The sequence below is a fragment of the Diospyros lotus genome, chromosome 3 (genome assembly GCF_014633365.1).
Source record: "Diospyros lotus cultivar Yz01 chromosome 3, ASM1463336v1, whole genome shotgun sequence".
Taxonomy (NCBI): Eukaryota; Viridiplantae; Streptophyta; class Magnoliopsida; order Ericales; family Ebenaceae; genus Diospyros; species Diospyros lotus.
The window spans coordinates 27,162,892-27,189,836 of record NC_068340.1 but is presented as its reverse complement, the minus strand read 5'-3'; the positions used below and the strand labels follow the sequence as shown (position 1 = coordinate 27,189,836).

At 36.2% G+C, this 26,945-nt stretch overlaps 5 protein-coding genes across 6 annotated transcripts; 4 read left to right on the top strand and 1 right to left on the bottom strand.

The window, feature by feature from the left end:
- The first annotated feature begins 1,908 nt into the window (after positions 1-1,908).
- On the top strand, positions 1,909-5,362 carry LOC127796195 (60S ribosomal protein L10a-like). The gene is made up of 6 exons (XM_052328214.1): positions 1,909-2,029; positions 2,197-2,241; positions 2,554-2,773; positions 3,520-3,685; positions 4,595-4,800; positions 5,053-5,362. The coding sequence occupies exons 2-6, from the start codon at positions 2,237-2,239 to the stop codon at positions 5,104-5,106; spliced, it is 651 nt and encodes a 216-aa protein (XP_052184174.1). The 5' UTR covers positions 1,909-2,029; positions 2,197-2,236; the 3' UTR covers positions 5,107-5,362.
- A 2,528-nt stretch (positions 5,363-7,890) lies between these two features.
- Positions 7,891-11,568, top strand: LOC127796207 (ferredoxin, root R-B2-like). The gene is made up of 2 exons (XM_052328229.1): positions 7,891-8,097; positions 10,883-11,568. The coding sequence occupies exon 2, from the start codon at positions 10,889-10,891 to the stop codon at positions 11,339-11,341; it is 453 nt and encodes a 150-aa protein (XP_052184189.1). The 5' UTR covers positions 7,891-8,097; positions 10,883-10,888; the 3' UTR covers positions 11,342-11,568.
- A 3,764-nt stretch (positions 11,569-15,332) lies between these two features.
- LOC127797955 (protein FANTASTIC FOUR 1-like) lies at positions 15,333-16,805 on the top strand. Its single transcript, XM_052331193.1, has one exon. It carries the CDS (start codon positions 15,545-15,547, stop codon positions 16,382-16,384), a length of 840 nt encoding a protein of 279 aa, XP_052187153.1. The 5' UTR covers positions 15,333-15,544; the 3' UTR covers positions 16,385-16,805.
- A 1,838-nt stretch (positions 16,806-18,643) lies between these two features.
- LOC127797032 (N-carbamoylputrescine amidase) lies at positions 18,644-25,957 on the bottom strand. The gene is made up of 10 exons (XM_052329492.1): positions 25,934-25,957; positions 25,176-25,378; positions 23,610-23,658; positions 20,604-20,695; positions 20,271-20,422; positions 20,139-20,185; positions 19,997-20,030; positions 19,580-19,746; positions 19,180-19,276; positions 18,644-19,072 (listed from the first exon to the last, which is right to left on the bottom strand). Exons 1-10 carry the CDS (start codon positions 25,940-25,942, stop codon positions 18,897-18,899), a joined length of 1,026 nt encoding a protein of 341 aa, XP_052185452.1. The 5' UTR covers positions 25,943-25,957; the 3' UTR covers positions 18,644-18,896.
- Positions 25,958-26,026: 69 nt separating this feature from the next.
- Positions 26,027-26,929, top strand: LOC127797034 (uncharacterized). 2 transcript variants are annotated; one of them, XR_008022109.1, is made up of 3 exons: positions 26,027-26,306; positions 26,459-26,677; positions 26,783-26,929. XR_008022109.1 is itself a non-coding variant. In XM_052329494.1 (2 exons), the coding sequence occupies exons 1-2, from the start codon at positions 26,130-26,132 to the stop codon at positions 26,594-26,596; spliced, it is 315 nt and encodes a 104-aa protein (XP_052185454.1). In that variant the 5' UTR covers positions 26,028-26,129; the 3' UTR covers positions 26,597-26,747. The 2 variants fall into 2 exon arrangements, 1 of the variants encoding a protein (XP_052185454.1); XM_052329494.1 differs by lacking the exon at positions 26,783-26,929 and having other exon boundaries at positions 26,028-26,306; positions 26,459-26,747.
- Positions 26,930-26,945: the final 16 nt, after the last annotated feature.

Below are 26,945 nucleotides of genomic sequence, written 5' to 3'. Positions count from 1 at the left end.
ATCAATTATAAGTTCTAATTTAAAAAAAAATAATAATAATCTTCCTCGCCCCTCTTATTATTGGCGATTGAAAGAGACACCAAATTAATTGACAATTCTTCCAATGAGTCATTGGCACGATTGTTATTGACTCCCAAAAACTCTTAAAGTAGTCATTATAATTATTCAAGATGTTGCTTAGTTTTAAAGAAACTATTTTAAGAATCATTTAAGAGTGACAAATAAAATCATAATTGTTGCCTAGATAAATATTCAAAAGGGGTGAATTGAATTTTTTAAAAATTAATAATTTTAACTCTTGTTGAAAACTCTTAATTTTTGTGATCTAAATAAAATGTAACTAAACAAGTATATAAAAATTTAAAACAATCAACTACAATGAATAAAATAATTTTTATAGGGATTCGACTCCAAAAAAACCTAATCATCTCTCTCAAGATTGAGCTTGAGATTCCACTAATACTATCTTTTAATTTGGAGCTAGAACTAACAAACAATCTTATGCTTAAATAAGAACCACTAGCACACTACTAGGAAATACAATTCTCTTACACGATAGGTGAGAAAAAATAACAAATTTACAACCAAAAATAATCTCAAACAAGTCCCCAATAATTGAAAATTCCATCGGCCATCAAACATTCAGCACTTGAACCTTCTCACTCTTGTTGGAAATGCTCTGTTAATTGTTTGTTCTTTTTATTGTATATCATGCATTAGTCTTCATACTCACTTTGCATTTATACACATCTTCAAAGAACTAGTTATTACAAAAAGAAATAAGAAAAAAAATTTTAAATTCAAAATTTCTTTCAACATTTTCATCATCTCTAGCTAGCATTTATTGGATTATAAAATTCAAACCATCTTTGAAATTTTTTGCATAGAAAAGTCAATAAATTAAATTTAGGAGATAACATTTTCTAAAAAGAGACTTTTACTTTTTAGTATGAGAAAATCAGACCATGACTTTAAGGTACAAAATGAAAACATATTTAAAAAAATATACTCTTGATGTGCAATAAAAAGAGATGCATAAATCATGACAACCAGAAACGATCATTGAACTTTGGTCAATTTAAGGCACAATTTCAATAGACTAAAATTGTCCAATAACCAAAAATAAAACTTCGGTCAATAACTAAGTTGATCTAAGATATGAGACCAAACATACTAGCCAACTTCGATTGACCAAACATAAACTTCAATCGACCAAAATGCCATACGACGAAATTTAAGCATTCTACATTACTTCAGTCGACTTAAGATACATATTCATACAAACATATATTTTATATTACAAGCAGTTAATATATATATTTTAAAAATTATTTTGTTATCATCAAAATATATCTTATAAATTGCATGAGGTTAATAAAATATATTTATATTATAAAAATATTTTTATTATTATCAAAATCTTATTTACATACTTTGAGCTTAATAATAATAGTTATCAATGGCTTGTAGGGTATAAGTCGAGCGGTTGGATAAGTGGTGTCAATCCAATGAATTACAAGTTCGATCATCGCTCTGTGCAAGTTCGATCCTCGCTCTATGCAAAGGCCAAAGATCTAATCTGTAAATTATTTTCTCTGACGTAATCGAGCACACGAGTACAGAAGATTGTGTAAAGACGATTATCCCAATAATAGTTATGCCAATAATAGTTATGAATGGCTACTATGATGATATTTTAATAACATTACATCGTTGATTATGAGGGGTGGGACAGAAATGAAGGGAAAATTACGAAAATAATTACTAATTTGGGGTAGATTTATAAATCGCGATTTTCTTTTGTAATTTCTGGTCCCCATTATACTCCATTGGAATAAAAACGGATAATGATGAAATGCTGACGGGCCTGATGTTTTCACGGGCCCAAAAAACTGAACCCAAGCCCGTTTCCGGGCCAATGGAGTACTCTCTCGAGTTTAGGGTTATTTATCTCTCAGAGCCGAAGCAGTAGATTGTTCCGCTCTCACTCCTCGTCGCCCGCCACCAACAATACTGTTCTGGTTTGCAGGTAATCTCGCTTAGAATCATCAAGAAATCAAGTAGTCTCTTGTTTCTTCGTCTGGAATTTTGTTTTATAATCATCTAAGCGTGGTCTTATTCATTAGATGTGGAAATTTGGCTCAACAGTTTGTTGAATAATAATGGACTATTTCTTTTGATTTTCTTTGTTGGCAGTATATAGACCGGGGAAAGAGAAAAGCGAAAGGCTTCAGCCATGAGGTATGTGAAATTTCATTTGGTTTTCCGTGACGGAAACGGATTGGTTTATGCGATGTTTTGAGCTAGGATTTGTTTCTGAGATATTTTATTTTGATTGTGGAGCTAGAAAATTGCGAAGAGAATGAATAAATGTTTGTTGAAGAACAATTATTTCGTGGTTTGCTTGTCCTGAAAAATTTAGATTCGGAGGCAATTTCATGACCCGGCATTGTGTTAATCTTTGAAATGCCGATGTTTCTACTGTGGCTTGCAAGGAATCTCGTTTTTATTCCCCCTAACCACGTCGAATCTTGTTTTTTTTTTCATCAACAGTAAGCTTCAGAGCGATGCGCTGAGAGAAGCAATATCTCAGATTGCTAGTGATGCCAAGGAGAAGAAGCGCAATTTCACTGAAACCATTGAGCTCCAGATTGGTTTGAAGAACTATGATCCTCAAAAGGACAAACGGTTCAGCGGTTCTGTGAAGTTGCCTCACATTCCTCGACCCAAGATGAAGGTTTGCATGCTTGGTGATGCTCAGCATGTGGAAGAGGTCAGTCTGCGTGATAAACTAACGAATCAAGAATAGAAGAGAGAAGTTAAATTGATCCATCCTTATGTATGAATGTCAATACCTTCTTGGTTTGAACCATTTTCAGTAGTGGCAAAGAATGAGATCTCTGATGTTTTTGAAGCACAAGCACACAAAAACTGGAAAAAGAACTGAATTTCACTTGATAGTGTGATCTTTTATTTGTAGGTTTGGAGATTCTTGTTTGGAAAGTTGATTATTCTCTTTGAAATTTTGCTTTTTCTCCATTTCCTGTATATATTTAACTCATATTCTTTGTTACACCGTTGGTTATCTCTATACAATTTGTATGCTGGTGAAACGTTGGTGTTTGTGGCACTGCCTAAGTCAACTTTGAAACTTCTCATTGCAAGAATCCAGTTAATGTTTTAGTTTATTCATGTATATCTTTGATTTTTTTATTATTTATTAGGTCTCTATTTTAGCTAATCTGGTACAGCTATGTCGAAGTAACTAGCAAACAAGGAATTGTTGGATTCCCATACTTCCATTGCTACTCGTGTTTATAACACTAGGGTTTTTGGCCAAATTAGTAGTGGACTGCTGTAGTTATTTGTGTCCTCTGCTCTTGCTAGAGCAAAGCCTAATGCTTATATATTTGCTTGGATGTTGAAGATTAATGTTTCCCCTGTTATTTTATTTGAATGGATTTCCTCTATTTTGGATCAATGTTCTTTACTTAACTGGTCTTTTTCCTTGAAATGCAGGCTGAGAAGATAGGTTTGGAATATATGGATGTGGAAGGGCTGAAGAAGCTTAACAAAAATAAGAAACTTGTTAAGAAACTAGCTAAGAAATACCATGCCTTCTTAGCATCAGAAGCTGTCATCAAGCAGATTCCCCGTCTATTAGGTCCCGGTCTCAACAAAGCAGGCAAGTATATTTGATAAATCATCCATCAATTAGGTTTTGTGTGGTCATTAACCTTCAATATACCTATTTGTTGCATATATAACTTTGGCTTTTGGACTAAAAACACATTTTTCATTGTGCTGTTAGTTCTATTTCTTTTATTTGTAATCTTGTTGATCTTCTTTTATCAATCTTTCACCTCATTTCCCTCCTCCCTTATCAATGCCCTTTGTAGTTACGTCAGTAGGTTGATTTTTAGTGGAAATAGACTCGGATTGTGTAATTTGAAGTTTGTAGCCTTTGATACCATGGAGCCATAAATGTGTTTTTTAAGTATGTGTATGGTCTGTGTTCTTGTGTGAGGAAGGTGTCTGGCCTGGTCGCTATATCAGTATTGGCTATTGCACTTGTGACACTTGGCTGGTAGCATGCAGAGCGGGTTGTTATAATAACATATGTTTATTGTATCTATTGCACTGCTAAGTATGCTCCTCTTGTTTTGTATTATTGTAGTGTTGTGGGGGTGAGATTTGGTGAGGTTGCTCTTTTGTGACGGAAATATCAAGGGTTTGAGTTGTGGAAACAACCTTTTTGGAAAGCAAGGGTATGGTTATGTACAAAAATGACCCTCCTATGCTCGCAAAACAGGGTTCCTCATGCACTAAGGATATGCTTCTTTTTATTTCAGTAGTGTTATATTTTTTCTATGTCTGTTAAAAGTTAATTGGGAAGGATTTTACCTGCTTGGCTTTGATTCAGATGGGTGATATGGGAAACTGCATTTCGTTTTGTTGAATGTAACCTTCTGTTCAGTGTATAGTATTGTTGTTGTTGTTGTTGTTGTGTCATCTTAATGATTTCAGTGGCTCGAGCATGTATTTGCTCTTAAATTTGGCCCGCATCTGTCTAATTCAATTTATGTTGCCACAGGGAAGTTCCCTACCCTAGTCACTCACCAGGAGTCTCTTGAGTCTAAAGTCAATGAGACTAAAGCAACTGTAAAGTTCCAGCTCAAGAAAGTTCTCTGCATGGGAGTTGCTGTTGGCAACTGCAGCATGGAGGAAAAGCAGATCTTTCAAAATGTTCAAATGAGTGTTAACTTTCTAGTTTCCTTGTTGAAGAAGAACTGGCAAAATGTAAGTTTGTTCTCCCTTCTCATCAAAACTACTAGGATTTTCATGCACGTGTAGTTCTATTTGTACATTCACTTTTAGCTATTTGACTTTCACAATCCGTGCCATTCTTTTGGATTTTCTTTCACAATCGTTGGGATTCTATCTTCAGTTTTACACATGTTAAAAGGTTTTGTTCCTCCTCTTCACAACTTGGGTTCCCATGGTCAGTTACCTTTTACCCATGATTTGTTGTTTTGTTTTGTATGAAAACAGGTAAGGTGCTTGTACCTGAAGAGTACCATGGGGAAGCCCGTCCGAATCTTCTGAGTTCTTATTATTTCACTTATTCGCCGAAGAATAGATTTAGTGTGAGCGCCCCAAACAAAAAAGGACAGAAAACACCGAATCGATCAATTTTCCCATACTGTCAAGTGTTGTTTAAACGAGTTTTGAGTTTAGCAGTTTTCTGATGTTGGTAGCTGTTTGTTTTAATTATCTCAAAGACTTATGAGAACGTTATGACGCTTGTTTTCTACGCAAATGGTATCACAGATAGTGGTAATCACCTGATATGAAGTTATCATCCCTCGACTCAAATGTCCTAGTATTCATGTACGTAGGGGAGCAAAAGTTTGATTTACCTAAAGCCGTAAATGAGTCGAGTCGTTTGTGTTTAGTTCGATGAAATATCGTTTGACTTCGTTCTTTAAGTTAAACGAGTTGAGTTTGATTTTAAAACTCGATTTATAAACGAATTAAGATTAATTTTAGCAAAATTTGAATTGTTAGTTCATGAGTTGATTTGATTAGAAACTGGTGAGAGTCTCGATTGGAAATTTTGATTAGTCTAAGAAAATGTTTTTAAATATATTAATAAAATTATTTATAATTAAATATTATATTTATAATTATATACATATACATATATATATCATCATCCGTCATTATTTTTTAAAATTGTAATTTGGGGGCCTCCAACATATTCCATCATTCATCATTAGTTATTAAATTTTTATTAATTATTAAATTTTTAGTGGAGGGTGCGATCTCAAATAAACCCCATTGGTGCGAATTTGTTCACCTTCTTTAACGTAGGTGACCATCACCTTCAGTGCTTTGAGAGTGAAAAATAATAGAACGGCAGTCAAATGTTACCCTCATGTAATCGTTCTGTTATTTTTAACCCCCAAAAGCACTAAGGGTAATGGTCACCCCGTTAAAGGGGATGAACAAAATCGCACTCCCATTGGCCATTCTGTTTTCTCGGCTCTCATTCCCTTCGTGATTGTTCCTTCCTTTTTTTCTCTAGAACAAGCTGGCATCTATATTCCTCTTCTTCTCTCTTTCCAACACTGCAGGGATGATCGATGACTTCTCATCCTCCCTAATTGGTAACTAGTTGTGACGCAATTGACACCTGTTAGTCTATTTTCTCTGACCAATCAGTGTGCAACAATCTCCTTGCCTATGACCATCCCTTCTTCGGTGAAGGCGATGAAGGTGACCACCCGCAACTCCAAGCCCTTGCCAAGCTTCCTAACAAGTCGGGCTCAAGTTCAGTTCACATAAATCGAGCTTGAAATTGAGCTAGGCTTTAAGGCTCGAGCCCATACACTTATTAACCGAGCTGATGAGCCTGAGTTTAGTGAAACTTAACTCAATTCGGCTCGATTGCAACCCTAAGTTTACCCAAATTAATTAAACCAAACCAATCGAACTTATTTTCTTGTATCGGTTCGATTTGGTTAATTTTTCTCAAAAGTTTAATTTTCGATTTTTGATTTGATTTTTTGATTGGAATAACCGAACTAAACAAATCGATCGAACTTTAAAACGATGTTATTTTGATATTTATAAAACGATATCGTTGTTTTCAATTTTTTGTATTTTTTATTGATTATTTCAGTTTTTTTTTGTTTTTTTGCATTTTTTCGATTTAATTGGTTCGATTTATATTATTTGAATTCAATTTTTTCGATTATTAATTAGTTTGATTTTTTAAATTAATCGGTCAATTCAATTTATTTTTTTTTTTCGATTTAATCAATTAATAAATTTTAATTAATTTAATAATAAAACTACCGTTTACACACCCCCACATATATATGTATGTTTGGATTGAGAGATAATTGCATATTTTGAGCCCTTTTTACAAGGAGGCTAATGGACCTTGATTTCAAGCCTCATCCAAGAGCGCTGCTTTTGCTTTGGGTCTTAGCTGTTGGCTCTCCTTGTTTCCCTGTACTTCCATTTTGACCCCCTCCCATTCTCTCTTTTAACATATTTTCCCAGCCTGTTTGGCTGATTTCAGGTTTTATGCTACGACTGACACTTATATCTCTCAACAATAACAAGTTTGTATCAGTAGGAAGTTTAATTAAAATGATTTCATGAATGTGGCAATGTTAAGATCTAATTACTTCCAAATGCATCATATATAGAATATAATGTGTCATTTCCCACAAGCCCGAAGACTTTCAACAGACAACTCTAGCCATCTAAGCAGCTACAGCCATAGCCATGAACGATGGGCTAAATAAAGGTGGCTGGCTAGCAGGGTGTGTTAAGAGCCATCCATCGTCAACCTTCTCGCTTCTGCTCAATCCACAATTCACATGCGTGCCAGCTTCGCCATTCCCAACCCTTTCACTTTCCAAGGGGCATACATGGTAATGGCCAAGTCTATCATGTTATTAACCATTTGATAATGCTACTAGCATTAATTAATTTATTTATTTTTGTTGTCAAATGTTTTCAGGTGTTCAGATTTTTTTTTTTTTTGAAACTCAATTCGAATACTGTTATATTATTGTACAAAATAAGAGAATTTGAAATTTTTTTTAAATTTAACTCGAATGATAAAAAAATAGATCGCGATATGTCGGTGTCATCTTAATAGATCACGTCTTCAAATTCTAACATTTTTAAGATATATTTTATAATTTATCTCTTCAAACGAAATCAAATAAATGATCGTTCACAAAGAAGGGTAGAGAATTTAAAATTAATTAATTATTAAATTAATCAAAATCTAATTTTAATAAAATTAAACAAAACGATGGGCGGTTGGGCGTGTCGCGATTAGGGTATCTTCTGTCCCGCAGTTGGAGCCTAAATACCTCTCGTCGACTCTCAGTCGATGCCAAAAGCCGCACCTAATCTCTCTCTCTCTCTCTACCTCTATAAATAAGCAAAGGGTTGGTGTTGGTATCCTCGCCGCCTAGAAGTCTCCGCTCGCTCTTCCATTTCGTTGAAGGGCCACCAACTACTCTCTCTCCGGCGATCTCGTGAGCTCTCCAGTCGCTCCGACTGCTCTCAGTATGATTTTCATTTCTCTAATCGTCGTGTACCGCAGTAGTCTATATCTCATTCTGCAATCTGCTGCACTTCTTCTTTTGAATGATTTGCGTGATCCGATACGCGTGTGAAAATTTGATTCTGAAAATGCTTGTAATTCTGCGTTATTCAATCTAGCGATTCCTCTTCGTGGTGTTTGAGTGTTATGAAGAGATTATGAGTTGGTTTCGTTCCGCTTTACATGTGTGATACTTTCTCGGAAGAGTAAAATGTTCAGGTTTTAGAATGTGTAGCTATGATGGCGGACAACTGAAGCACAAGATTGATGGTTTTTTAGCAGTTTGTGTTGATTTCTTTCTTCCTTTCTCATCTTTTTTTTTTTTCATCTTTGTTAGGTCGGTTTGTTGATTTTAATGTATGGCTTGACCATACCGAGAATATTGACTTCTTCTTTTTTTAATTTTAGTTTATCTTTTTTTTTTTTGGGGGGGGGGGGGGGGGGGGGGGGAAGTTACTCGGGATCAACTTCGGTTGAATTTTTGTATTCCTTGGAGGTTCTTGTGAGTTAATTTCCCTGGGGGAGGGGGCCTGGAGGGCCAATAGGAGTGTACATAATAAACTTTAGACATAATGTTTGTTTACACGCGAGACCTTAAGTGCAGTGCTGTCAAAATAAAGACACTGAAATGTAACATTTTGGAGCTTGTGATTTGTGGAGAGCAAAGAAAATGAAAATGACAGAAAAAGAAAATTGAGAAGGTTTCTTTCTTGTTTTTATTTTTATTTATTTTTTTTGGTTTGGTTATCCATTAAATGGGTGTATAATTTAATTGTATTTTCCCTCTGTTTTCCTTTTTGCTGGAGAAATCTTGATTCTTAAATAGTGGAAACGGCAACGGGACTCAAGAAACTAGGATCTAGAATTCAAAAGTACTCTACTGATTATTATAGCCCTCAAATTTCAGTAGCATTACCATGGAAATAACGAATATGATAGTTACAGGGAGCCCTTTGATTACTTTGTTAGCTTGCACATCTGCATGTAGCATTAGAATCAGCTGTTTGCGGTAGTTTTAGCTTTTGTTTTTTTCTAGTTAGTTTTGGCTGGTCATGCTGAAGGTCTTACTGGAAAAATTCATTCTTTCTTCTGTGCATCTAAATTACCTGATTTTACTTTTTTTCAATCAAATTTCAAAAACATTTTCCTTTAAACATTTCAAAGTCCTTAGCAACTGTCTCCCATCTTAACTATTGCCACTCTAATTCTTCCAAGCTTATTCAGAACAATGATCTTAAAGTCCTCTGGAATACTTAGTTATTTCATCATATAAGGGAATATTGCAAGACCTGTAAGTTTCCTGTATGAGATTGCTGATTCATCAGTAAATAAAGTGCTTTGAAGTAGGTTTGACAGCTGTCTAGGGAGGCTTAGGCAGCTAAGTTTGTAGGCTTGGTAGGTATGTCTATTAATTTCAAGTAGATTTTTAGGGAAAGGTTTCAAAGCTTGGGATTGTGAACATTATATTATGTTCTTGATACTTTGGAAGTAGTATATTGGAGTACATGTTTGGTCCACAGTAGAATTATTGACTGTCCTTTTGGAATAAACCAAAGGGACTTTCAGCTCCTTGAATTCTGTACATACAGCCATTTCTCGTCATTGGCTATAGACTGTCATACTGTTCCTAGAATAATGTGTCTAAGACCAGGGAGCTATTCTTCACCTTTATTCTTAGTCCTTCACCTTCTAGCAAGTATTGTATTTCGTGTTTGCAGAATCTATGGTTAGTTCCATTTTGTTGTAATTTCTGAAATTTGACAAGCATGTTGAATGTTGAGATCAACTTCCATTATAACATCATTGCCTTTGCTGTTCACTTTTAAAGTTATTAAGAAGCATACTCTAGGTAAGAGAATATAGGGTATGTAATTGCTTTTGGAGGAATAGTAGGTGTGATCTGAAACCGGAGGAATTGAATGGACTAGAGAAGTGGTAATTGACTAATTGCCCATTCTACTTGGATTCTCTTTTATTGGCTTAGCATTTAGGATATTAGAAATCCAATAGGTATCAACCATTCTTAAGAGCTTTGGCCTTGTTATGGACTTTGATTCAAATCCGGTCTCATCAAATTGAAGAAATTGCGGAAGCTAAGCCCACATGTGAGTTTATTAGATGGCATACATTTAGGCATCAAACTATTAAGCAACCTTGGGATTTTGATAATTGATGTCAATTATAGAACAACTGGAGCCTAGATGAATGTTCCCTGGTTTGTTTTTTGTTAGGGTATTATGAGATATTGGTATTGGTACAGAATACAACATTTTTCCTCCATATGCAGTATGAGGGAATGAACTTAGAGCGCTATTTTAGGTCACAGTTGGATTTGAAGTGGGTTGTTTATGCACACACTTGTTTTAAAAGATAATTCTATAGCAATAGTTTTTTCTGTTGCTTTTACTTGGTCGATAGCAATTAAAATGATGACAATTGTGGAGTTTTTTTTATTATATCCTAGCAGCAATTTCTAATCCTTAGGTTTAGGCAGCTTTTGATTTTCAACATTTAGAATTTTTCTTTTAGATTTTTCTTATTCATATTCTCTTTGCCTAGAATTCATGATAATAAGATTTAATAATTTTTGGTCTAGTTGTCCGCTACCTTCATCTGAGCTTAAGGCTGGGTGTGATAAAGACTAGTATTTCAAGGGGATTACTAAACTCACCGCTACAACACCAGTTTTGTTGTATAACATGAAATGTTGGGACAATAAACCAACTCAATCTTGCTAATCGTTTCCAGGCAACCATGTCAACGGCAAGACTTCCCTCTCAGTTTGCAGTCAGAAGTGCACCCCATGCCCCAAGGGTAAATGCCTTCATCAAGATCCCAACCTACTTGGGATCTGTGAAGAGCGTCTCTAAAGTATTTGGCTTGAAAACTTCTGCGGATTTTAGAGCATCGATGGCAGCATACAAGATCAAGCTGATTAGCCCAGAAGGCGAGGAGCACGAGTTTGAAGCCCCTGACGATGCTTACATCTTGGACACAGCCGAAAATGAAGGAATTGAGCTGCCATATTCTTGCAGAGCTGGTGCCTGCTCCACCTGTGCGGGGCAATTGGCGTCCGGTACCGTTGATCAATCTGATGGATCTTTCCTTGATGAGAACCAAACAAAACAGGGTTACTTGCTCACTTGTATTTCCTACCCGACTTCGGATTGTGTCATTCATACCCACAAGGAGTCTGATCTTTACTGAGTTTAACTCATTTCAGAGTTCCAGTTCGATATAATGGAAGCTTGGGCAAGGTTTCAAACTCCTTGTCTAGAGAGGTCCCCATGGATTATCATGTTTTGAACCTTAGATAAACAAACTTCTTGAACTGAACAAAAGAATATTTGTTCTGGTAATGGCGGTTGTCTCCCGTCTTTTGTTTTCCCCTCTTTTTGAAACATTACCGATGCCCAATTTATAGTTAGTTGTTACTATTGTTGTTTTTGTGGGTTGTTAGAAAATGGCCACAAAGCTACCACCTAAGAGCATCTCCAAGGGATAGTGCGATTTTGGAGTGCTAAATTATCTATTTACAACTTTAAATAGTGTTTTAGTATTTCTAAAAAATAAATATGTTCTAATGGTAAGTGCCAAAATAGAAGTATCATTAATATTTTAATATTTTTGAAGAACCTTTTAAATTTAAAGAATCAATATTTTATAATAAAAGTTGAAATAGACCAATTAGAAATGACGGTTGGAGTTAGCATCTTTTCTTTTCTTTTTTTCTTCAAAGATTGTAAAAATGGCATCTTAAGAGGATTGTTGCTATTTTACAACCTCATATTTCACCTCATTGGAGTGGTTAATTTTTAATCCGATGTACCATTTTGGCGGTTATGAAAATGGCACCCCAGATGTCACTCTCCATTAGAGATGATCTAAGCAGGCTATGGTGGACGGGCGACGATTAACCATTGGAAATTTGTGAAACTGTAGCCAATCATTTGATGGCGTATGGCGTATCTGGAAACTAAAATCTTACCGGTATTTGAGGGTTTCTTTTTTTTTTTTTTTTTTTTTTTTCTTTTGGGGTTCCGACGAGGCAAAATTGAAAAGCACTCGGTGAGTTAGAAATTCATTCATGGTAGAACCCTGATTTTATAATCCAAAAGGGATACAAGCAAAATGGTCGTTTATATTACATCAGTGCATTCTTGAAGGCACCACCTTATAATACACAACGAGATTGAGAAGTGCAAGTAAACGATGAAAAGTATTGGTCCAAAACCCACCCTTCTTCGATGTAACCTTTGGTTAGGCTGGTAACATTAACAGAAAGAAATCTAGCGGCTGTTTGGCTAGCCTTTTTTTTAATGTAGCTTAAAAGCTACTTGACTTTTAAGTCATGTAAAACTTAAAGTAGAGTGACGTTTAAATTAATAATATATTTGAATAAATATATTTTTAAGTTATTAAAAATTGATAAAAAGATAAAATATATATGTTACATAGTAAAAATAAAATGTATAAAAATATTATTTTTTAATAAAATTAAATTATAAATTGATAATTTATATATAATTATTAAAAAATATACTAATATAATATATTATATATATATATATATATACACACAACAGATGGTGATCGATGAAGGAGAAAGTGATGAACAGCAAGCAATAGAAGCTAGAGGCAACGACTTGATAGGGATGGGTTTGGGGGTGATGGTTGATGGCGATGGAAAAGTTGAAGGTGAAGGTGACGACCGACATTGAAGGGTGGCGGTGACGACAAAGACAGTAAAATTACAACCAATAGGTAGATTGGAAATAATGAATTTGTGTGAGGACAAATTCGTCTTTTGCTTGGTCAACGCCAAAAGCCTTTATCAATATTTTTTAAAAAGTTGGGGGTGAGAACTTTGTTCTAACGCTATTGAGTTAGCGTTTAAGCTGTATTACTTTTTTAAATTGTTTGGTGATACCAAACGCTTAACAAAAGAAATTTGACACCTTATAAATTAAATTAATAACTTATAAGCGATCAAACTACTTAATCAAACATGCGTCTAATGTTTCACCGATTCAGAAAAATGAAATTGCAAATAATGATATTTTATCATCATAGATTGTTCAAATATTTATAACTCTATGATGGTCCACGTGTATACACAATAGTAAGGGTAACCCTACATGTACAATTGTTTTGACAATTCAGCCTGAAATTATAGATTTATCCTCAGCCTAAATTACAAATCTACCCTTACTACATACATACATACATACATACATACATATAATTTGATTTTCATTTTATAACTTAAAAAATAAATACAATTATAAAATATTTTTTTAAAAATAATATCGATGTTCAAATTCAGTCGATCGTGATTCGTAGGCCAGCAATGAGAAAATGAGCCGAAATGCAAGGAGGAATAACTAAGTAGAAGCAATAACAAAGGAATTTTACGTGGTTTGGCCAGAATAGTGCCTACTCCACGACTGTTCTCTAGGCATTTCGGCAGAGTAATAATATGGTATTATCAGTCTTCTCCATTTTACAATGATGTTTTTGACCCCTATTTATAATGAGAGGTGTTTACAATTACATAAAATACAAAAGTGTAGAGATGATATCATCGGGGACAAGATGTCCTTATCATCTCCATAAAATGGGGAGTGGGGCTCTGTATTACCAGGGATCTGGTTGACCTCACAAAAGTAAGTGGGTCTCTGCCTCCGATTATTCAGCAATGTTGTTGCTAGGCAAGCTGAATAGTTTAACCGGCAAACTATATAGTTAGGCTAACGAGCTAGAAGTATTGCTGGGAGCTCGTTGAGTGTATCGCTAAAAGCTCGCTAGAAACTTTGCTAGGAGCTCGCAAGAAGCTTATTTGGTTCCGTGATCTGAGCTTGGATCTTAGCAATGTGTGAGCTTGTTCTGACGAACTCGACTTAACCTACTAGGCTTGAGACGATTGAGCCGGCCTGTTATGTCAAGTCTAGCCCATAAAGAGTAGTGCAAAAAATATGCATAACAAATAACAAGCCAAACTATGCTCTTAAAAGTTTCAACATGTTAGAAACCAAAATTTTTAAAAGTTACAAAATGGGTTTAATTTGATCTAGATGATTTTGTATAATATATTTTTAGTTTTTAGTTGTATTTAAAAAATATATTTATGCATATTTATATATATATAATTTGTTGTGTAATATATATTCTTAATTTTTGTATATTTATATTTAGATAGAATATGTTTAATTTATATTTTTGTTTAAAAAATATGAGCGAGAATAAGTTCAACAACATTAAATAAAAAATTTGTATAATGTCGGTGTTTAGCGACATTATGATATTAAACAATAAGTTTGTATCCACACACTCCATAAATCCTAAATTTGTAATTGTTACAATAAATAAATTAGCATATTGGCTAAGCCTCTTTCTAACTAATAGAATAACCAAATCCATCAATAAAATAAGTAATTAAGAGAGGAAAAAGAGCTTGATGATGCAATCGATCGCCATATACATGCCAAAAAACTAAAATGACTCCCATAAGAAATTAGTATGAATATATTTTTAATTTTAATGAAGATTTTGTATATAACTTATAATAAACTCTTCATTAAAAAAGAAAAAATCAAAGATTCAAAATAACTCATCCATCATCATCATCATAAATAGCAGCAACACAAGAAGAATAACTCAAATCAACCCATTGAAGAACAACTCAAAAGGGATTGGTTCGAGTAGGTGAGAAAGGGAGAGAATGACAGACAAAGTAGGCGAAGGGTGAATAGAAGAGGCGTTAGCAACAACAAAAGTGGAGAAGATGTCGACAACAACAAAGAGGTAGGAAACACCAGCAGCAGCAAAAGGGGGAGACGTCGGACACACTGGGTCTGGATTTTTCGTTCTCCGTGTGTCTCCTACGTCGACGATCAAGCCAATTTCTGAGAGAGAGATGGGGGGAGTCATCTTGCGTATGTCGATAGCGAACCGATCTCTAAAAGAGAGAGAGTGGGGGGGAGGGGGTGAGAGAAAGAAGATTTTAACGTGTATTAAAATTTTGGGTTGAATTTATCGTAATATATCGATATTAAAATATCACGATAAATTTGATTGTCACCAAAATTATTAGTATAAAATTGTCCGTCTAAGATTACCCCAATAGTAATATAACAGGTCCAGAACATATAAACCGAAGGACGACCACCAAAAGGATAGAAAGCTCAATAACCACCCATCCTTGTTCCCCTCCTAATTACAAAGCCCGAACCATCCCTAATAAGTAGCATCTTTCCTTGACTTTATCATCATCCCCCCATGGCCATGCCAATCTAGTGCATCTCTCCTCCTTAGCGCCCCCTCTCTTATGACTCTGAGTCTCAAACCCGTCTGTATTTCCTCCTCTCCTTTTCAACAATTGTCCAACAAAGCTCTGGAGGACCCAAATCCATGGCCGCCTGTGGAAGCCTCCAAGCCATCTACGAGAAGACATTGCCCGACCCCCCAACTTTGCTCGAGGCCCTCTCGCCATGGCAACAGATGAACAACAACTCATCATCAACCGCCGCCTCCATTAATCAAGACTCTTCCTCTTCCTTCACACCAATCTTCAACGAATTGCATTTCAACGAGAATCATCAAGAACCATCATCGCCATCTACTCCATCTTCATCTCTCATGCATCAAAACAATGAGGCGGGCATCAGCCAGAGCCTGCCATCGGATTGTTTCCTAACCGCCCACAGAAACGACGACAGTTTTTCATCCCTGAATCCGGAGAGTTCACAGTTATGCACGGAAGGGCTTGGATCCGAAAGCTTCGACGATGTTGAGGACTCGAAAAGTACTGATTGGCAAAGACAAGATGGGAGGATTAATACAGGGAAGAATGAAATTTATGTTAATCCGGGCGGGGAATATTTCAGGAGATCAAGATCAACCGGAGCAGTGTTTCCTCCGCCAATTTCCAGTATTAATGGGATGAGTGGGAAGCCTTGGGTTAGCTTCAAATCATACCGGCACGGCGGGAGGTTCGTTCTCGAGGAAATAAGGGTTCCGACGCAGGAATTTCTGCATGCGAGCCGAGAAGATGGCCGCCTGAAGCTGCAGTTTGTTCAGTCCGACGATGAATACGAATTTATCAACGGAGGAGAAGGAGAAGATGATGATGATGATGATGAAGAAGAAAAGGGTGGCCAAGAGAATTATAATGATGGTGAAGGGGAAGAAGAAAGTGGCGGTGAAGAGAATGCGCAGCTTCCGAGCTGTGGAAATGGAGGCCGTTCGTAACAGGCAGACATAAGATTCTATTGAAGGTTTCCTCTTCTTTCATTCCTATGTTTTCAAGTTTCTAATTCATCGATCTCTCTAATAATTCCTTCAAACGTGCAAATAAATACTATTCGTTGGTTTTTTTTGGGGGGGGGGGGTTTTCTTACTCCGTAGAGAAAGTTCACAAGACTTTACTTGCAAGTCCCCCCCTTTTTTGTTTTTTTTTCCCTTCTGTTTTGTCATTAATTAATTTCATAGTTCTTGTTATCATTTTATGCATCTTGGGAATCTGGTAGAACTCTGGGTTTTGGCTGGCTGGCTGGCTTAATTGTGTTTGTAGAGGAAGCCATAATGTTCGTGCCATGTATGTTAATGGAAGCTGGAGTTCCCTTCGAAGGTGTATGATCTATGTGTATTCGTTTATGTAATCCCCCTAATATAACAGCAAAAATTTGTGTAACCGTTTATGGGTTTTGAGCTCTTGCATCGGTATTCCATACATTTATATTAATACGATATATAAAATATTAATACAAGCTATAACTGCAAATATTAAATTGTGTTCAAATAACATTTTCATACTTTAAAAAAAATAAAAACAAAGTTAACTACAAAGGCAGCTGAGGTTCCTTCACTGTTAAAAGCTAAGCAATAGGCCATACTTTCTGTATGCTTCAAGATTTGTGTGGCAAGTTTAATCAGGAGAGAGAATAAGTCGCAGGTTATTGTTATAAAAATGTGACCTTTTATTGAAATATTGTTTTTCATTTTACTCATCATAGAGTCTATAACTAAAAGAATGTTCCTATTACATCATCTAATATCACGTCTTACAAATATATTTAAATAAACCATATTTTATCGTACTGAAAAACTTTCCATCAAAATTAAAGAGAGAAAAATATACGTATCTTTTTGAAATTACAGTAATTCATTCATTTCTGAAAGATGTATAAAAATTTTGTCGCCCTAGTTATTACGGCCGGTGATTTTGACCATTTTGTCTCTATATTATAGAATTAATTTTTAAAAAAAAATACTAACACGTTACGCACTCATTAGTCATTACTCTTTTCTTTCTACTTTTTCTTCCTCTTCCTCTTCTTCCTTGGGATTGATTTGCCAAACAGCCAGATATGCTGTCACTTCAACAGAATTATGAGAATAAAATAGACAAATTAATTCATGGCAAGATAAAATTAGTATTTCATCTTCAGACATACTAAATTTGGCATCTATAGGTCAAGAATTTGGCGATGGCCAAACAAATGGAAAATTTTGAATAAAACTTTCAAATATCAAAAATGGAAATCCTGCGTTTTTATGTTCACATTAAAATTCATGTTTGAACAAACACGCAAATGAAGAAATCAAGACGGTGTTCCAGGCCAACCGTTTCAAGCGTCAAAACAAACAAAGAAGCATGGGTGGGATTGCCGTGACAGGTGAACCCAAAATCACACCTAAATTCCACGTGGCTTGCCACGTGTAAAGACTTGAATGGACCCGCCATGGGTGGTCCTGTTCTATACCTTGTCTTCACCAGCCGGCAGCTGTAAACAGATTTTGGAAACAAATTTAAGACTCACGAATCACTAGACACTCATGAACCAACGTATCCAAATTATAATCCGGTTTGCGACCTGAATTCTAGATATTTATTCCCTTCATCTACCAAGCGGCCAAGCCCAAAAAAAAAAACAAGGAAAAGCAGAAAGAAGGCAAGATGAACCAACAGAGAACACAAATTACAGTTGTTCCCAGCCCCGGATCCCATGGTTCCCGTCAATAACGTAGGTTCCTAGAAGTAGTTGTAGCAATCTCTCTTTTACTAAATAATGCAGATATTATGAACAAGAAAAAGTATTCTCGCCAGGCATTTGACAGCATATGTATCCTGGTCTTCCAGAAGTTAATAATTTTCATTCATCTCAAGCAGTAAATGAATAACACTAGGCGAGTTGAATTTGAGGCCGAAGTGCGTACAATTTGCAAGTCCTTAGTGCCATCTCTCTCTCATTTGTTAAAAGGAAAAATGAAAAGCTAATAAATGATGTGCAAGCCGTGATAAACATCTCACAGAAAGAGCAAATTAGGAGGAGAAATTTCCAAGAGTCAATAAAGTAGCATAACTTAATAGGGTCTTTACTCTTTAGCATGGTTGATACCTTGGACCACCTCATACATATGACCCTTGGAACTTGGAAAGATGTTTTGAAACTAGATGCTTCGAGATCAAGCAAATGTTTGAAGAAGGGACGTTTCGACACGGTTGACTGACTAAGCCAGTTGCTGACTTGCTCCATTATAAGGCTACACGTGGCACCTAATATAAGCACAGTTCTAATGGAGCTTTCGTAAGGTCTGAGGTGCAGGTGCCAGATACTCTTATGCTCCTTATTAAAACTCATCCAAATGTGTTTAAATATTATCTAAAAGCAATAGTTATCTTTTCTACAAAAACAGGAGCAAGAGTCTTTTGAAGGGATTCTATTAGCGCCACAACAGATATGATGAGGGTAGCGTGAAATCACAATTGGGGCTTGCCGCCATCTAAAGAAAGAAGCACCTTGTATAAGTCTGGACGCCGATCTCGAAATACTCCCCAACTATGTCTCTTGGACTTTATCTTGTCTAGATCAAACTGGGCTACAAGAACAGCTTCCTCTTTGTCATCAGCACATGCAACAATTTCGCCAGTTGGTCCTGTTCATTAAATTATAGATGCTCAACCACTCGTAAAACTGCCAAAAAAATTATATGAACCAGCGTTATCCTCTAAAGCAAATGCCACAAATCAATAAGAGGAATACCTGCTATAAAAGAGTTTCCGTAGAACGTGATCTCACTGTTTCCATGCTCAGTATTAATTATCTCCTTACCTATGCGGTTTGAAGCCACCAGAGGTACCTGAAATCACCTAAATTGATCACACTCCAGTTTGAGCCCTAGCATTTTGATGATGCAATATCATATGATGGAAATGTTAAAGCAACTCCAATGGTTTGATACCCAAAATAGGACAAATGTTTATTGGGAATATAGCTATTCACCCTTTTTTTGCCTTGGCTAGACAAAACTTAGCAGCCATTGAAAGAGAAATAATTGTTCCAACACCAACTCTTCACAGAGAGCAAATCAAGACACAATCAAGGTGCATATCCAAGCTGAAAAAGAATACAGTAGACTTTCTTGCCATAATATGGAACTCACCAAATTGGCCCCGGCATGACCCTGCATAACACGCTTCCAGTGGTCACGCGAATCAAGTCCTGCATCTTGAGGTTCAGAACCAATAGCAGTAGGGTAAAATAATATTTCTGCACCTTGGAGAGCCATTGCTCGAGCAGCCTCTGGAAACCACTGATCCCAGCAAATTGCTGACAACGGATATCCAACAGATCAATCACAAATTGTTCTCACTTCTTAGTCAGTAACATATTTATATTGCAAAACTAAAACCTAAAGCACAACAAACACTTTGAAAATGTAAACTCCGTGAAACATCCTTGGCATATAACAACTGAAGTAGGCTCGTCGGAGTAAATTCTTAAGCATAGACAAAGATAACCAAATTTAAATAAACAAAACAGTGATTATAAGTAACAACGAAAAAGAAATTATTCTTACCAACTCCAATTTTTGCAAATTTAGTTTGGAAAACCTGTTCACCAACACAATAAAAGCAAATGAAGTTCCCTTGGATAAAGCAAGTTAGCATCAAACATAGAATATATTGAATAAGCACAAAAATATCTATCAGACACTTCACCTTAAAGCCAGTGTCTCCTGGATTAAAATAAAACTTTTCCTGGTATCCTGACAGAAAGAGAGTTCATTGTGTAAGGAAACTGAAAATAAAACTGCAAGACTCAGGATAAGTTGGCAGCTGAGATTCACATACCTGGTCCATCTGGAATATGCGACTTCCTATATAATCCAAGGTCAGACCCATCGGCATCAATTATGACTATTGAATTGTAATGAGCATTGTTTGCCTCTTCAAAAAAGCTAACCGGTATAACTACCCCCAACTCTTTTGCAAGTTTTTGCATCCTGTGAAGCATGACACCCATGCCAGAAAATTTGATTGATCAAAATTTCTGTGCAGTTGGAAGCAGAGAGATGTCATTTTGTTCTTCCAATGTTGCTCCAGACATACCCTCGGTAGTAGCAAAAAGCATGGGGTCAATTTGCTAAGGAAAATTTATAACTAACCATGACATGATAGATATACCTTAGAATTGTGGGGTGTCCTTTACAAGATTTAGCTCGCTGAAAGAAATCCTCCCTTTGTGCTTGACAAAAGTAATAACCTTCAAATAGTTCCTGTAAGCACTCACAAGGACTTAAGTATGATGTTTAAACAATATCAGCACACATACTCATTGGACAGATTAAGAAGAGACAGCGATTTAGAGAAGTACTGGCCTATTAGGCCAGGTGGTGTGTGTGTGTGTGTGTGTGAGAGAGAGAGAGAGAGAGAGAGAGAGAATTTCTATCAGCAAAGGCCTAAAACACTGTAAAAACAATACCTACCTACATTCAACGACGGTGTCATGCAGATTTTGAACCGTTTATTAAGTTCCTTTACTGATAAGTCAAACTGTTTAAAATTCATAGTACAACTTTTCCAAGGGAACTACAGAAGACACATATGAAACTTAGCTTACAAAGGAAACAGGGCAATATACTGCTACATTGAGCTAAAATTTGAAAATCCTTTAATCATGGGCAGTTCATTGACTGGCGCCAAATCAAAATAGCTAGGGATACTATTTCTAGTCGAACAGCAAAAAAGGGGGAAAAAAGAAAAAGAAAAGATAAGTGCATAGGCAACCATACCCACTATGGAATCTCTCTCTCTCTCTCTCTCTCTCTCTCTCTCTCTCTATATATATATATATATACGGTTGGGGGCGAGTAGAATGTGTTTACATGGTTCTTCCAATTTCAAGGTCCCTAAGTAATAATCTCAATAGATAATACAGGCACTATAAAACAAAGTTAGGACCTGAAACTCAATATGATATAATTGGAGATATCCAAGAAGTTGCTAAAAAGAAATGCAATAAACTATCACCATCCTTTATGTTTAGAACATGACAATGACAAGATATGAGGATAACAGAGAATATGCATGCAAACAAGATAATTATTGGAGGGTGGGGGAGCTCAATTACATCAAGCAGACTAGGGCCACTTAGGAGGTCTCTCTGTGCCATGGTTTTGGATTGTGGAAGGATATTCAGCTGAAGTGGATGAATCTAGAACCATCCTGAATTTGTTATTGGTAATGAGAAGAGGGTTCTCTTTTGGAATCGCCTTTAGTGCTAAAGTTAGAAGTGGCTTTCTGGTCCTTGGCCAGGGTTGCAGTTAATAGAGATGCTGCTTTCAAAGAGTACCTAAGGTTTGAAGGAGAACATCTTTTGGGAATATTACCTGTCAACATAGATCAAGTGATTAGAGATGGTAGGATTTGGTGGCTTTGTTGAAAGTGTATATCATTACTATTTAAGTTTAGAAAGTTAGTGTAAAATCCTACTACAAGGTGTTGGTATTCTTCCCCTTGAAAAAGGTTATGGCTATCTAGGTAGGGTCCCCTCTGAAGTAGTTTTCTTTTTGCTTGATACTTGATAGTGGAGCATGGTAATATTTGGCAATTGATTAAACTAAGAATAGCAAAATATATATCAACTAGAGAAACATGTGCAAGAAATATTAGAATCAGTTACTATTTTATTACTCACTGACAAATAGCTAAAGAAGATTTCTTCTGGAGTTGTGTAGTTTTGGGTTATCTGGGTATTCAATGGAGAAGTCAGAAATCTTGTTCAATGTTCTAAAACGCGTTGAGATGCTAGTTAGGTGCCAAATTGGGGCCTAGGCGGCACCTAGGAAAATTGCTGTTTTTTTTTTTTTTTGCTATAAGTTGGAAAGACAAGTGAAAAGAGTTGCAAAAATCGAAGCTTTTTGAGAAGATATGCAAAAATGATGAAAGATATTGATAAGCTATCAGAATGTAATAAAAAGACAAAAATAGACATGTTATTGAATAATACAAAAAAATGCATCAAATACTCAATTGTACTTTTATTTAATTATAAATTGTTGTTATATATATGTTAAAATTAATTAAAAAATATATTAAGACAATATATATGTTAATACACACACATACACACCGAGCGACGGCGGAGATGGACGACAATGGACGGATGAACGGCGACGAGAGCCGAGAACGTGGCTGAGAAGGATGATTGGCGATGGTGATGAGAGAGAGAAAGCAACAAGACGATTGGTGACGGAGGCGGCGGCGAGAGAGAGAAATCGACGAGTTCACCAGAGACGAGAGAGAGAAATCAACGAGAGGATATAAAAGCGAAAGGGGAAATCCAAACGAGTGTCTGCCCCCCCCCCCCCCCCCCCCCCCCGCAGCTAGGCGCCGTCGAGGTGCCGATTAGGCCCTCTGCCTAGGGGTGCCAATTTGCAGAAAATCGAATAGGCGGCCGCCTAGGCCGCGTTTTAGAACACTGATCTTGTTGCTTCGTGGGTATGGACCATTTGTGTAAGGGCACTAAAGAATCATTGAAGAAATCAAGTTGTGAAAGATGGTGCAAGTTGAAGGTGTGTTTTCTCCTTATGCATAGTTGCTTCTATGGAAGGATATAGCTGTCCATCTTTGGATAAGATCTTGGATTTTGTTAGGAATTGTGAACATGTCAATGTAGCTACGGAAGATTTATTTTTGTTTTGACTTGTACATCATTGGCACTTGATTTCTGCAGCTGGGAAGCATGTTCTTGGCACCTTTCAATATGAAAGCCTTACATTAATCCAAAAAAAGAGAGGAAGTGAACAAACCATCGAGTGGTGAATTCCTAATCTCTTCCAAAATCTTATTATCATCCTTTTTCACATCATTTCATTGAGAAACAGCAATGTCCTCTTGCAATGGACACTAATATACTAATAAAAAAGCTTCTTATGTACATAAGTATGGGACAATACCAATTAAATCCATTAGCATTACAAGTTTAACAAAATCAGAGTTTGCATTAAGATCAAAACATGGTTGGACAAAATCAGGATCTCGTACACACTAGCAAAATTAAGGCAATGTGTAGCATTATGATAAACTCAAGAAGAACATTGGAAATCATGAAAAAATGATTACTCAATAATAAAAGACAAGGTTAGAGACCATATAGAAGTACATATTCCTATAACTAAAAGCAGTTACCTGAATGAGAACAATGTTTGCACCACGCTTGTGAGCAGCTCTAACCAGCCTGCAGAGGAAAGAGGAGAGATTATTTGGTAATACCAGATAGAATACCAGTATACCATAAAATCAAAAACAGAATTTCTCTGAGCAGCGTATCCTCCACATCCTCCCACCCCCCATCCCCAAGCAAAAATTTCAATCAAGTGTCCAAATTCCAAATAAATTGATATATCCATATGGTTTCAAAGTTGGAGAAAAGGCTTCATTAGGATTTTTAATGCTTCAATAGGGGTATCCCTAATGCACAAGGCTCTCAGCTTTGAAACTTTGCAAGGACTGGGGAAGGGTTGTATTTGTAAGCAGCCTTCCCTTTGTTTTTTTGGCAAAGAGGCTGTTTCCTCAACATGAACCCATGACCTTCCAATAACAAAGGAGCAACCTTACTGTTGCTACCAAGGCTCACCCTCAATAATGATTATAATCTTAACAATATAAAGATAACATCCTGAGCAAATTTCATTAAAATGTAAACAAATAATTGGAAACCCAGGAAAGGAAAACCACCTGGAATGATAGCATTCAAATTACAGAGCAAGTTAATATAGCCAGAAATAAGGTTTTACAAACAGCTTCCCAGCCTCTAAAGGTAGAAAAAAGTGTTCCTTTAGGGGCCTTTAATGCTCAGCATTAATAACAATTCTCGACAATGTACTCTTTCTTTTTTTCTTTTTTAATTATCACTGCTGAATATGTCAAACTTGAAGGAGACACAACGAGAACCCCACATATGAAAAACTCTAGATCAATCAGATGACGCTAAGTAACCAATCATTTGAAAAAGAGTGCACTACCTGGAATGCCCAATATTCCAATTTTGCCTGCTAATCTTATACCAGAAAATAAAAAGTAGCATCTCGACATGAACATTGGACTGGATAAAACCAATATTAAAGTCTAAAAGAGAGTAACAACAATAAGAAGGAAAAAGGATGAACTTGTTAATAGGAAGCAGAATGTTCACCTATTTACGGTAAGGAGCAACTAGTTAGAGGAGATAAATAATCGAGGCAACCAGAAATTCAGAGCATGTGCGGAATGACTGGGAAGAAAAGATCATACTGGCACGCAGTGCTCGATAGTAGAAACATGTATCCTTCCCGTACGTACTTAGGACATTTCGTGAAATTAACTCCTTTTATTAGCAATTAAGCTGAAAATTTCAATTTATCCGCCATATTAAGACAATAAATCACAGCATACTTACTTAGGACTTTCATGAAATTAACTCCTTTTATTAGCAATAAGCAAGAAAAAATCAATTTATCCGGTGCACTAAGACGAAAAATCACAGCATACGTATGTGGACATTAAGTCAAGAGAAATGCTCAAATCAATCTCCCGAGTACGAACTGAGCAAAGGTCAGTGCTTCGGCATAGAAATGGTGGAATCGGAAAATGAATCGATTTCTATTTACTGATTAGAGCAAAATCCGTAATTTAATCGGAGTGGAACTGTGAATTAGGGAGGGTTGAAGTTTGGTGAAGAATCTAGAAATGGAGAGAAGAAGAAGAAGAAGAAACCTTTCGGCAGTAGCAACATTAGAGGAGACGTCGTCGGTGCAAGCGAATTGCAGAGCTGAAACCACCACTTTCCTTCCCTCCATTTTCTCCTTCCCCGACGCAAACTCACTCTCCTCTCTCTCTCTCTCTCTCTCTCTCTCTAAAAACACTTCTTCAATCAGGGGCCGGCCTTCCCTTCCCTTCCTTCTCTTCTCTTCTCTTCTCTGCTTTAATAAGAGTCTTTTATTTTAAAAGGAAATTGCTATTGGTACATATATAATAGCATTTTAATTGAATTAATAAGTAAACTTAGAATTATAGCCCTAAAGTTAAAGTTTAAATAAAAACATAAAGTTTAGATGAATTTAATTTATTTAATTAAAAAATTTATTTTAATTGAATTATTAAGTAAAAAAGTAAAAGAGTTTTACAGAGTGTCAAGAGAGTTGGGAGGGCAGTTGAAAAATAGTTTAATCCATTTTCATCTAATCCTTTAAAAATAAATAAAATAATAAAAATATTAATTAGACATTAATTTTAATATTTAGACTGATAATGGTACATTAATATAAAATATTATCTTAAATGTCAAATTTAAATTTTAAAATAATATTTTCTGAAAGCATGATGAAACCTAATGAAAAAGCTGTGCAATTATTAAAAAAACATATTTTCAATTTAATTTTACTCTCTCTCTCTCTCTCTCTCTCTCGCAAAGCGTCTGAACTGGAAGAAGAAAAAAAGAAACAAGAAAACAAAAAGGCTTGATTGCGTTGGACCTGCTGCATGGCTCCGGCGAAGGATGACTGACACGTGTTGCCACGTGTCAAGCGATGCAGAAGCGCTGACAAGGAACAAAATCGGAAAATCGTATTTCTGTCTCACAATCCCAACTTCTCTCGTTTCCATCTACCATCCGGCTAATAAACAACAAAGCTGAACTGCTGAAGGATATATTTTTGTTTCAAGAGATCAATGACGACCACAGAAGAAACAGATGCCACTCCGGCCGCCCCCGATGTCACCCACTTGGCAGCAGCTGCAGTGGCGGAAGCCGCAACCGCCGCAGTTCCTTCTGACGGAGAACTGGACCCAGAGATCGATACCGATTTTGTGGTCGATCCTGCATATGCTACTTCTAAGCAGTTGAAGGTAAAGTTTACAACTCCACGTATATGCAATTACTTTTTGTTTCCTTAAATTTCATGAGATAACCGAATAGTCACTTGAAATAACTTGGACTTGCTTTGTCAAACGTTGAATGCTTTGTCTGGCAATTATCCTTTATCTTTCTTCTTACGCAGGAGGAACAAGATGAGGTGGCGAGGGAAGCGCATGGCGGCGGAATTGAAACCCTCAAATCGGTAGTTATAATATCCGGGGTGGTTGTGGCGGTGATCGGAGCTCTATTTGCGGTGGCCAAGAAGTTCAGAGAAGCATGAAATAGTAGCCATATTTGCGAAAATGTTGTAATCCACGAACAGGCCTTTATACGTGCTGTAAACATAGAAGCCAGAAGAATAGTGAGTAATTATTCTATTTTAAGTCGTTTGCATGAAATAAACAGCATTGATGGGTTTCCCATTTTTCTCACTATTATGCTTGCTTTCTCAAATTGTTCTTAAAAGGCAAACAGGGAAACGTTACTAACCAAGAAAGGGAAAAGGAAAATGGAGAGGAAAATACTCACAACTTGAAGAAGAGCCCGTACAAGTTACACACGCACAAGGAAACAAACAAGCATGCAAAAGACATTCTAAAATATAGAAAATAAAGCAGTAGACAGATTGA

Bases quoted from the DNA above. Each gene is read 5' to 3' on its own strand.
- LOC127796195 (XM_052328214.1), top strand. The intron at 2,774-3,519 runs GTCAGTCTGCGT...CTTGAAATGCAG, and splicing joins ATGCTCAGCATGTGGAAGAG to GCTGAGAAGATAGGTTTGGA. The intron at 3,686-4,594 runs GCAAGTATATTT...ATGTTGCCACAG, and splicing joins TCCCGGTCTCAACAAAGCAG to GGAAGTTCCCTACCCTAGTC.
- LOC127796207 (XM_052328229.1), top strand. From the start codon at position 10,889: ATGTCAACGGCAAGACTTCCCTCTCAGTTTGCAGTCAGAAGTGCACCC.
- LOC127797955 (XM_052331193.1), top strand. From the start codon at position 15,545: ATGGCCGCCTGTGGAAGCCTCCAAGCCATCTACGAGAAGACATTGCCC.
- LOC127797032 (XM_052329492.1), bottom strand. The intron at 20,031-20,138 runs GTGAAGTGTCTG...GTTGGTGAACAG, and splicing joins CAGGAGACACTGGCTTTAAG to GTTTTCCAAACTAAATTTGC. The intron at 19,747-19,996 runs GTAAGAATAATT...ATCCGTTGTCAG, and splicing joins ATTTGCAAAAATTGGAGTTG to CAATTTGCTGGGATCAGTGG.
- LOC127797034 (XM_052329494.1), top strand. From the start codon at position 26,130: ATGACGACCACAGAAGAAACAGATGCCACTCCGGCCGCCCCCGATGTC. The intron at 26,307-26,458 runs GTAAAGTTTACA...CTTCTTACGCAG, and splicing joins CTACTTCTAAGCAGTTGAAG to GAGGAACAAGATGAGGTGGC.